Source organism: Salvelinus fontinalis, chromosome 8 (genome assembly GCF_029448725.1).
Source record: "Salvelinus fontinalis isolate EN_2023a chromosome 8, ASM2944872v1, whole genome shotgun sequence".
In the NCBI taxonomy this organism is placed as follows: Eukaryota; Metazoa; Chordata; class Actinopteri; order Salmoniformes; family Salmonidae; genus Salvelinus; species Salvelinus fontinalis.
In genome coordinates this window covers 24,248,238-24,260,416 of record NC_074672.1, presented here as the reverse complement: position 1 = coordinate 24,260,416, position 12,179 = coordinate 24,248,238, and the positions used below count along the sequence as shown (strand labels likewise).

Sequence of the window (12,179 nt, the reverse complement as noted above, 5' to 3'; positions counted from 1 at the left end):
TCCCCAGCTACGATGAATGCAGCCTCAGGGTGTGTGGTTTCCAGTTTACAAAGAGTCAGATAAAGTTCGTTCAGGGCCATCGTTGTGTCTGCTTGGGGGGGGATATATACGGCTGTGATTATAATCGAAGAGAATTCCCTTGGTAGATAATGCGGTCGACATTTGATTGTGAGGAATTCTAAGTCAGGTGAACAGAATGACTTGAGTTCCTGTATGTTGTTATGATCACACCACGTCTCGTTAATCATAAGGCATACCCCCCCGCCCCTCTTCTTACCAGAAAGATGTATGTTTCTGTCGGCGCGATGCGTGAAGAAACCAGCTGGCTGCACCGACTCCGTTAGCGTCTCTTGAGTTAGCCATGTTTCCGTGAAGCAGAGAACGTTACAATCTCTGATGTCCCTCTGGAATGTTACCCGTGCTCGAATTTCATCAACCTTATTGTCAAGAGACTGGACATTGGCGAGTAGTATGCTAGGGAGTGGAGCGCGATGTGCCCGTCTCCGAAGCCTGACCAGGAGACCGCTACGTTTGCCCCTTTTACGGCGTCGCATAGGGTCGCCTGCTGGGATCAGATCCGTTGTATTGGGTGGAAGGCAAAACACTGGATCCGTTTCGGGAAAGTCATATTCCTGGTTGGAACAATGGTGAGTTGACGTTGCTCTTATATTCAGTAGTTCCTCCCGACTGTATGTAATGAAACCTAAGATTACCTGGGGTACCAATTTAAGGAATAATACATAAAAAAACAAAATACTGCATATTTTCCAAGGAACGCGAAGCGAGGCGGCCATCTTGGTCGGCGCCGAAAAGAGTCAAGGGAACCCAGTCACTACAAAGATACAGGCATCCTTCCTAACCTTCCTTCCAGTTGCCGGAGAGGAAGATAACCGCTCAGGAATTTCACCATAAGGTCAGTGGGGATTTAAAAATGGTTACAGATTTTAATGGTTGTGATATGGGAAAACTGAGGATGGATCAACAACATTGTAGTTACGCCACAATATTAACCTAATTGACAGAGGGAAAAGAAGGAAGCCTGTACAGAATCAAAAATATTCCAAAACATGCATCCTGTTTGCAACAAGACGCTTAAGTAAATGTGGCAAAGAAATAAACCTTTTGTCCTGAAAACAAAAATAGAATACAGCTAAGCACAGGCAAAACCCTATAGGAAAACCTGGTTCAGTCTGCTTTCCAATGGACACTGGGAGACAAATTCACCTTTCAGCAGGACAATAACCTAAATCACAAGGGCAAATCTAACCAAGAGACTTGCTAACCAAGATGACATTGAATGTTCCTGAGTGGCCAAGTTACAGTTTGACTTAAATCGGCTTGAAAATCTATGGCAAGACTTGAAAATGTCTGTCTAGCAATTATCAAGAGCCTCAAACAGCTTGAAGAATTTGGAAAAGAATAATGGGCAAATATTGTACAATCCCGGTGTACAATGCTCTTGAAGACTTACCCAAAAAGACTCACAGCTGTAATCGCTGCCAAAGTTGTTTCTAACATGTATTGACTCAGTGTTTTATTTTGTATAAATGTTCACATTTTTCTTCCACTTTTAACATTACAGAGCATTTTGTGTAGATTGATGACAAAACATTACAATTAAATCCATTTTAATCCCACTTTGTAACACAACTAAATGTGTTATGTTACAAAGTTTCAAGGGGTGTGAATACTTACTGAAGGCACTGTATTTATCGATAGGACAAACATAATTATTTAAATTGTTATAACCTATAAGAGTAATTTTGATTCCATTGCATGTTCAGATTTCTCACTATAATACTTTTTCTCCTTCTTCCTCATGTCATTGCTATTATTACAGATTCTGTCATTATTTTTGATGTATCCTTTGTTCATTGTTAATCAATCCTAAAAACAAGTATAGAAAATATTTTACAAGAGTTTTAATTGTTGTCTTTCTTGTACACACACCAACATCTAGATGAGACATAGAAAAACATTACCAGTCCATATTTTGAGGGCAACATCATTGATTAAAAACAGAGTTCTAAATTGGATTAGGATTGTCTATTAAAATGCCTTTTTTTAATCTAATACATGCTTTTGATACCTCCATAGTGGAACATGACCTCTACAAAACGTTCTACTACTGGTTCCCTTTAAACGTGATTCATTCTGCGTGCTGGTTCCCTCCAATATACATCACAGGGCCCCCTACCAACTGACATGAGTTACTGCACGACTGTCATGTCCTCTCTTTAATATCCTCTCTCTCTTCTCCAACAGATGGAGGTAGTGAGTACCTTCAAGAGAAGTGGTTCCTTTCAGGGTGCTGCGCGACGTCGCTCCTCAGTTCTCAGCCAACTCCATGACGTAACCAATATTTCTACTCCCACTCACGTAGTTCTCTCCACTGCCAATGCAACTGGTGCGCCTGGGAGTGAGTTTCTGCCATCCATTAACGGCACACAACAAAAAACAGTCCACTCACCATCATCAAAATGAGCATGTTGAAATGCACCTTTGCCTGCCCAGAAATGCAATTAAGCATAAACGATATGTGTGTTTGTCAATGTGCGTGTTTGTGTGTTGGGGAGTGGGGGAGCCAACACTGAGGCGCCTGACCCACTGACCTTTTTATTTGACTTTTGTTGTTGTATTAGTTGTTAATTTAATATTTCTTTACATCCTTTTCACTACTACCTCATGATCTTAGTCCAGGATTCAATCAGAACCGTGCTAGCCGACAACCGCAGGACTCTTATTCGAGTGTCAGGCTGCATACTCGTTTGTCTTCTTAATTCAGTATAGACTACTTCACTTCTTCAAACATGATCATTAGCTGGCAAGCAGTATTTAATGAACACATAAAAAATATAATTGATTTTTGTTATAGATTTTTTTTATGTGTATTGAATTTCTATGAATTTTGTTGAATGATTTTACATTTGAGTGTCATTCTTTTTATCATTGATATAGTCTACACATTAAATCACCGTTTTGAACTACTAATGCGGTAGGGAAAGAAGGGATGGTTTTTGACAATGACCACAAGAGCAGCAGCTCACTAATTTGACAGCTCATACCCCAGTTACACCTCCAACACCGCCTGAACAAGAGCCGTGCGTTTGTCGGCTAACACGGGTTACCCTTAATCTGATTTAATGCTGGCCGTAATCTATTTCTTTATCTTGCTGCTTTGTTTGGCTCGACACAGTCTGTGATCAATTGTGTTTCAAACTGCCCCGAGAAGACTGTCTGTATGCTCCTTATTTTCAATGAGATCGACATTTTATTCAGAGCATTACAATGACGCAGCCATGCCAATTTCTGAGATGACAAACCAAGGTAAAAAGGGACACACAAAAGAAAAATAGTTACATTTATTTTCCAATGTGTGCGCTTCTGGAAAGTTGTAAACCTTCGAGTATAACCTGCAACAGTGACATTTCTGAGACATCCGGTTTTGGTCACCTTACCAATAAAACAATTTCTCTGTCCCTAGGTCTGATCAGACTGCCAAATAAGGATCTGCAGTGTTGCTTTGTACAAATAACTACCCTCATTTTACTTGGTTTCTTTTGTTCTCTTGTTGTAGGTTCTGCATCTCATGAAGGAAGACATTTTTATTTCCTTTTTATTTCCTAACATAGGCCTACTTTTTTGTGTGTTTTTGTCAGGTGTAGATGATTAAAAGACTAATTGTGATTTGATTGTGATTAGATCTTCCTGACCACCTCCCGTGGTAGTCAAGGACCCATTGTATCTGGATATCAATCAAGTGTAAACAGATCTGGAAGGTCAAACCATTTAAATCATCATTATATCTTCCACTAAAATCATTGACCGCTAGCACCATTGACTTATAGCATCAGTAGTCATCTTAAGAATGAATTAATTAATATTATTGTGAAAGAATGACTGTCAAATAATTAGCATACAGGGAGGCACCAGGAAATCTGGTCAAATTGTGGACACAGTTGACGGATAAGAGACACATTTTTACACCATGTATAGACACGACAAACATTGATCAGATAGTGATTGGATCGTATTGATCAGATCACAAGACCCACATGTTAGCACAAGGTGTAAACCATGCAAGAGACAGGATTACACATCAGACTAGATTGTATTTCGGTGTAAAAGGTGTGATCTGGCTGTTTTTCTTTCATTTGATCTGTCGACTTTGCGGGAGGTTAATTTGGAAGTATGTGGTGTAATTGGTATAATGCAATATCCAAGCATTCACCCAACCAACCCACATTTTAAAAAACAGTCCCTCAAGTGTACTGCATTTTGCCTCATCATTTCCATTAAGGACTTCTTTATTTATGAATCTAATTTATAAACAGCTCCAGATTACCTTGTCTATAAGGAAGATTAGTAGATATCTGAATGTAGGAACTCTAACTTCTAACTCTAACTATAGAAGGAATTTGCGTTGACCCAAGCAATGTCTTTTACTTATTATTTTGCTCTTCAGCTTTATAGGTACTTATCATTTCCCCTTAATGTTCTTTACTTTCCGGACGGTGTGGTTGTCAGTTCAGTGATCATAGGTAGCTCTCTATGGGCTGAATCCTAACTTGAGATCCATACGTGTGCAACACTCCAAACACACTTCCCATTAGGAGTCTGATCTATATGTTTATTACCACAATGTCTGTTTTCCTTATCCTATGTTTCTGTTTCTATGTTTTTTACACCTGTCCTATGTCTCTCATGGCTTTATGAAGACTATGAATCACACTCACCTGTCCTATATTTCTCATGGCTTTATGAAGACTATGAATCACACTCACCTGTCCTATGTTTCTCATGGCTTTATGAAGACTATGAATCACACCCACCTGTCCTATGTTTCTCATGGCTTTATGAAGACTATGAATCACACCCACCTGTCCTATGTTTCTCATGGCTTTATGAAGACTATGAATCACACTCACCTGTCCTATATTTCTCATGGCTTTATGAAGACTATGAATCACACTCACCTGTCCTATGTTTCTCATGGCTTTATGAAGACTATGAATCACACACACCTGTCCTATATTTCTCATGGCTTTATGAAGACTATGAATCACACTCACCTGTCCTATGTTTCTCATGGCTTTATGAAGACTATGAATCACACTCACCTGTCCTATGTTTCTCATGGCTTTATGAAGACTATGAATCACACTCACCTGTCCTATGTTTCTCATGGCTTTATGAAGACTATCAATCACACTCACCTGTCCTATGTTTCTCATGGCTTTATGAAGACTATGAATCACACTCACCTGTCCTATGTTTCTCTTGGCTTTATGAAGACTATGAATCACACTCACCTGTCCTATGTTTCTCATGGCTTTATGAAGACTATGAATCACACTCACCTGTCCTATGTTTCTCTTGGCTTTATGAAGACTATGAATCACACGCACCTGTCCTATGTTTCTCATGGCTTTATGAAGACTATGAATCACACTCACCTGTCCTATGTTTCTCTTGGCTTTATGAAGACTATGAATCACACTCACCTGTCCTATGTTTCTCTTGGCTTTATGAAGACTATGAATCACACTCACCTGTCCTATGTTTCTCATGGCTTTATGAAGACTATGAATCACACTCATATTAATCTGATCACTAGCTGAATGTCTTGGTTTAGAAAAAGGACTCGTGAAGAAAATCCTAAATGTTGTGTCAGGGTTGGGATCATTTCAACTGAAATAAATTCAGGAATGGAATGTACATTGATGGATGGTCCATTATCTTCACTGAGAATTGTTTTACCAATTCATGAATTTAATTTCCTCTTTGTTCCCTGAATTGACCGAGTGGAAATTAATTGAGCCCAACCTTGACTATCATTAATACCTGTCTGTCGTCCCCTCCAACATCCTCTCTTCCTTTGTCTAGTGTCATTCAATACGTCTGGAGCGTCCATGGGATTCAACTCCAACGCAAAAAAACAGGCATTCTCATTTTCTTCTCAAAGTTAGGTGGCCCATTTAAAAGAAACCAAGTGAATACATTGACTTGAATAATATTTCATTTTCAACAGCTGTTTGGTATTGACCATTGTGGGACCTATACTCGAAAGTTTACAACTTCCGCAAGGGGACATTAATTCAGAGGGTACCTAAGAATTATGTGTTTTTCTAAATAATTTACTTAATGGAAACAAACAGCTCTTAGAGAGAGAGAAAAATAATTAGCACAAGTCAACCTTAACACTGTCTCTGTGTTGCCTCACTCCCTCATCACAACATGGTTATTGGGTAATGTCGCTTCTTGTCGAAGATCTTTGTGGTCATTTTCAGAGGTAGAATGGGTATTTTTTGGTTGTGCTTGCTACAAAAGTTGGTCTTTTTGGATGTGCTTGCTGAAGAAATGTTTTTTTATGGCTATGCTTGCTGGGGGAATAAACAAACAAATCGTATTGTTTGTGCATGCTGAAGTACAGTACACTGAGCAAACAGAATTCCTAATGCTCATCCATAACTCTGACTTTCGCGTGAATCCCTCTTTTTTAATTCAGCGTATGATTTAAACAAGGGTTACTTGCATGTACACTATATTTTCAAAAATATGTGGACGTAACGGATGTGAAATGGCTAGCTAGTTAGCGGGTACGCCGCGCTAATAGCGTTTCAATCAGTTACGTCACTTGCTCTGAAACCTAGAAGTAGTGGTTCCCCTTGCTCTGCAAGGGCCGTGGCCTTTGTGGAGCGATGGGTAACGATGCTTCGTGGGCGACTGTTGTTGATGTGTGCAGAGGGTCCCTAGTTCGCGTTGGGGCGAGGGGACGCCATAAAGTTATACTGTTACATTGATGCTGTTGACCCGGATCACTGGTTGCTGCGGAAAAGGAGGAGGTTGAAAGGGGGGTGAGTGTAACGGATGTGAAATGGCTAGCTAGTTAGCGGGTACGCCGCGCTAATAGCGTTTCAATCAGTTACGTCACTTGCTCTGAAACCTAGAAGTAGTGGTTCCCCTTGCTCTGCAAGGGCCGCGGCCTTTGTGGAGCGATGGGTAACGATGCTTCGTGGGCGACCGTTGTTGATGTGTGCAGAGGGCCCCTGGTTTGCGCCCGATTCGGGGCGAGGGGATGCCATAAAGTTATACTGTTACATGGACACCCCTTCAAATTAGTGGATTCGGCTATTTCAGCCACACCCGTTGCTGACAGGTGTATAACAGCAAGCACACAGCCATGCAATCTCCATAGTCAAACATTGGCAGTAGAATGACCTTAATGAAGAGCTCAGTGACATTCAACGTAGCACCGTCATAGGATGCCACCTTTCCAGCAAGTCAGTTCGTCACATTTATGCCCTGCTGGAGCTGCCCAGGTCAACTGTAAGTGCTGTTATTGTGAAGTGGAAATATCTAGGAGCAACAACGGCTAAGCCGCGAAATGGTAGGCCACGCGAACCAAGTGCTGAAGCGACTAGCGCATAAAAATTTGTCCTTGGTTGAAATACTCAGTATCGAGTTCCAAACTGCCTCTGGAAGCAACTTCAGCACAAGAACTGTTCATCGGGAGCTTCATAAATTGGGTTTCCAATCTTAACACTACAGCATACAATGACATTCTAGATGATTCTGAGCTTTCAACTTTGTGGCAACAGTTTGGGGAAGGCTCTTTCCTGTTTCAGCATGACAATGCCCCCGTGCCCAAAGCGAGGTCCATACAGAAATAGTTTGTTGAGATCGGTGTGGAAGAGCTTTACTGGCCTGCACAGAGCCCTAACCTCAACCCCATCGAACACCTTTGGGATGAATTGGACTGCAAGCCAGACTTAATCGCCCAACATCCGTGCTCGACCTCACTGATGCTCTTATGGCTGAATGGAAGCAAGTCACCACAGCAATGTTCCAACATCTAATGGAAAGCTTTCCCAGAAGAGTGGAGGCTGTTATAGTAGCAAAGGGGCGCCAACTCCATATTAATGCCCATGATTTTGGAATGAGATGTTCGACGAGCAGGTGTCCACATACTTTTGGTCATGTAGTGTATCAAGTTAAGATTCAGCCCGAAGTGTCCATCGCAACGTAATATGATTGCATTCATGTTCACATACTTATTTGCTTTACATCAAATTCTCCGTGGGAATGAATGTATTATTATGATTTGATTATACTTCACAGTATGCACATCTCTTTACAATTTAGGACCAGTCATAGTAATTGCAGGAACACCTTATTTATGTTTTCCTCATTAACGATATTAAAGTCAACTTCACCATAATGCCTTTAAGACCTATGTTGAGTTCTGTGTCAATGGGTCCTGACTTTGAGTGGATGAATAACCCATCATTTGTTATTATTTTTTGTACAGGGACAGGGGTACACTCTTAGAAACAAGGGTTCCAAAAGAGTTCTTTGGCTGTCCCCATAGGAGAACCCTTTTTGGTTCCAAGTCAAACTCTTTTGGGTTCCTTGTAGAGCCCTCTGTGGAAAGGGTTCTACTTGGAACTAAAAGGGTTCTACCTGGAACCAAAATGGGTTATTCAAAGGGTTCTCCTATGAGGACAGCCAAAGAACCCTTTTAGGTTGTAGATAGCACATTTTTTTCTAAGAGTGTAACACAGAAAAACTGGTGGTATATCATACATGTTTCACATGCTTATTATGTGACTATGAGGAAAAGTTTTGATACATTTGTTCTGACATTGGAGGTAATGGTTTGTTGTACAACACTTGCAATTCCAGTGTGGTGACTATTGTGCCTTATGAAACACAACCATTGTCTACTATATTGACATGTTTGTACTGATCTGGTTGACTGTATTAATGTCCTTAAATCTAAAACACCCGACTTGAGATATACCCAAAACAACATACAAAGTACATGTTCAAGATATTCAATAGAAAGGTACAATTCACTTACAATAATTATTTTAAATACACTGTTATTACTGTGGCTGGTCTGTATTGTGGATGATTTTCCCTTTGCTTTAATGGTAGCAAGCAGCATTAGGGCTCATTGGACATTGCAACAGTCAGTAGATACAGTAGCTCATCCAACTGCGCCCATAAGCATTTTCTTCTGCATCAAGACAATCTCATGCACGACCACATTGAATGTGTTTTTTTTTTACAGCATGGCAGTAAATGAGGCTCTCACATGATCAGCCTGTCAGCATGTCAGTTGTTGTTTGGTTTGCAAACTGGTCTCAATCCCATGCTCTGTGTTCTAGTTGTTTCACCTGTTCCGTATGTACGTTTTATAGCTCTGTACAAAAAGGTTTCTATATGTGTGTGCGCGTGTGTGTGTGAGTGTGTCAGACAATGTTGTACATCCATCAATGAGTATTTGATACATTTAAAATGTCTTATGTTGAACTGACAACAGCAACTTTGATTTTTCATTATTTAAGTTACCTTTTCATTTGTTTTACTTCCCCTAAATTGCTTTAAAGTTACAGAGTATTCCCAATCGGACATGTACATATTGTACAAATACAGTAGGCTTAATCCGTTCAGTGAGGCATTTCAATTCATAGGTAATTGATTGCCTTGAAAAAGACTGTACAGAAATGTTGCTTCTGGGCATGCTCCTGAACAAAAGTGGTCCCCTAAATCAGGGTTTCCCACACTCGGTTTTGGGGGGGGGGCGGGTGGGGGGGGGGGTAGTTTGGGAAACCCTGCCATAAATGGACAAAAATAATATCTAGGAATTACCTCAATGGACAGAAAGAAGCATGCCTGCCCACACCCAGGCAAACCTACAACAATAAAACTAAGAATTTAATTAACATTAATTGGAATTTTCAGAAGAATCAAAAGTTGTATCTTTTCATAACAACTTTTTCAGGTAAGTTTAGTCAGATAAATCTGCCACTGTGACGCTTTTTAAATGCTAAATCTCTCTCCACTTGTTTGTCCCATCTATTCCCTTTTCCATTCCGCATTTTCCCCCTTGTATGACCATTATTATACCAAACTCAACATAGATCCAAGTGGTGAAAGCATTCCGTAGTCCACTTTATGATGGCATTGAGAAGCCGGAATCCAAGAACTCCATCCACGACTTCATGGCACACCCGGAATTTCTCATCAATGACTCGGTCCACAACATCCCCTTGATTGACGAGACAGACATTGAAACCGAAGAATCAGAGCGCTCAGACTGCAACAACGTTCGCCTGGCTCTTCGTCAAGCTCCTCCCCTTGCCAAGCCCCCTCAGCCACCCTCTCGCCACCGCTCCGCCTCCCGCCCCGCCCCCTACCGCCAGCAGAGCCTCCCCGTTACACTCAACTGCAACAACAACGCCACTGCTGCTGCTGAGAATGGAGATCATCTGACCCCAAAAGATGCAAGACTACCAGCTGCTTCTCTCTGCCGCCCCGCCAGCCTATTGCACAACGTGGAGACCTGTTTATAACTACGATCTGGGGACATGGTTGATAAGAAGGGAGAGGAAACACCGATGACTTTGATGGACATGGATGTAACCCAACAAAGAGGGAATGAAGATGAACTGGACACAGAAAGAGAAAGTATTACCTGGAAATAACATTGTATAGACCGATGGTTTTATGGATTGTTTCGTTGCCCGACCTTTTCCCCCACAGCCACTGCTTTTAGCCTGCACTCTCTGCTTCAAAGCACTCTCAAATCCTCACAAAAAGCTCCACAGTCCAACGATGCTAACCCCACCAGACTCTGATAAAGACACTTTTGAAATGTATATCTAGGCACGCAATAGAGGAGTGATTGGTGTAGTAGAGAGAAGAATGAACTGGAATTGATTATTTTCCTTTTGATTGAAATAATGAAAGACTCAATGGAAAGTGGAATGGGGTTAATTCATTCGGCTTTTTAAAAATATTATTGTCCAAATTATTACTGTTGTTATTACTACTGCAATTACTACTACAATTATTATATTCCAGTTAATGATGCTTCATTGATTAGCTTTATCTATCCATGTATGTATGTATGATGTATGTTTGTATGTATTGTTTGTTTGCTTAACTGCTGTATTTGTCTCCTTGTATTTCTGTTTTTATATACTCCTTCTGGTCATGTCCTTCTTTTCCTTTTCTGTGTTTACATGTGTTGTGTATGTCTTGAAAAAGAAAAAAATAAATATAACTATAGAAATAAATTTATAAACACATACAACAACTTCAAAACACAAAAAGGTAACAATATAGTACATCTGCTATTAAAACAAAGTCACAAATTAAAAGTAGTACTCATGGTTTTGGTTCTTCTCTTCATGTAGATATGTCTTGAATTAAGTTATTTATTTGGACACTACCATGAACAGAGGGGACAACTTAACTGAGTATTCAAAATATTAAGTTGCGCATAAAGATTAAAGGAATTTATTTAAGTGATTATTTTATTAATCCCTGTTCATTCTCTTTATTTTTGTTTTTCATAACACAAAATGAAAAGGAAATGATTACTTTATGTACTTTAGAATCTATCACACAATATCAGTGTGTATGTTTTATGTATTTCTACTCGACTATGCTTTACTGCTGTCAACTGTGATCAATAGTGACAACTTTCACAGGGGCACAGATAGATATCAGAACAACATCCATTGAATACATTTTTACTTTTACATTTTACTTACGCTTCTACACTACATCGTTTTAAGAACATTTTCGTTTTTCGAATGTTGCAAATAGGATGTCCAGCTTTGTGGAGCACTTGTTAAAGCCGTCTGAATGTTTATATTTCAGCAACCATGAGAAATAATTCCTTATATCACAGTGTATGTTCGTAGGGAGTGATGTGGTTACAATAGAAGTTGGACAACTGAGGTATCTGTAAGGTGTATTCATTATGGCTGCAGTGGCAGTATTGAGTAGCTTGGATGAAAGGTGCACAGAGGTGCCCAGAGTAAACGGCCTGCTCCTCAGTCATAGTTGCTAATATTTGCATAAAAGTATTACTATTGGATAGACAACGCTCTGAAGTTTCTAAAAATGTTTGAATTATGTCTGTGAGTATAACAGAACTCATATGGCAGGCAAAAACCTGAGAAGTTCCACTTCCTGTTTGGATTTTTTCTGGGGTGGCAGATTTTCAACCAAGCTCTCATTGAAATTACAGCGAGATATTGATGAGTTTTCACTTCCTACGGCTTCCACTAGATAGAACTTTGTCTGATGACTCTAATGTGAAGGGGGGCTGAAGGAGACAGGAATTAGTCACCACTGCCACGAGCTGACCATGTTTTGAC

General features: G+C 40.2%; 2 protein-coding genes across 9 annotated transcripts in view; both read left to right on the top strand.

The window, feature by feature from the left end:
* The window catches only part of LOC129860913 (plasma membrane calcium-transporting ATPase 3-like), a 50,676-nt gene extending 39,342 nt beyond the window's left edge, over positions 1-11,334 (top strand). For 3 of the 8 annotated variants that reach the window (XM_055931826.1, XM_055931827.1, XM_055931825.1), the window contains 2 exons: positions 2,266-2,352; positions 9,930-11,334. In XM_055931826.1, coding sequence (XP_055787801.1) covers positions 2,266-2,352; positions 9,930-10,361 — 519 coding nt within the window. In that variant the 3' untranslated portion in view covers positions 10,362-11,334. Of the gene's footprint in view, positions 1-2,265; positions 2,420-9,929 lie in introns of all 8 variants that reach the window. The other 5 variants (XM_055931830.1, XM_055931832.1, XM_055931829.1 and 2 more) reach the window with 3 other exon arrangements.
* LOC129860915 (uncharacterized) lies at positions 2,426-8,230 on the top strand. Its single transcript, XM_055931837.1, has 2 exons — positions 2,426-5,360; positions 5,409-8,230. Exons 1-2 carry the CDS (start codon positions 4,662-4,664, stop codon positions 5,619-5,621), a joined length of 912 nt encoding a protein of 303 aa, XP_055787812.1. The 5' UTR covers positions 2,426-4,661; the 3' UTR covers positions 5,622-8,230.
* Positions 11,335-12,179: the final 845 nt, after the last annotated feature.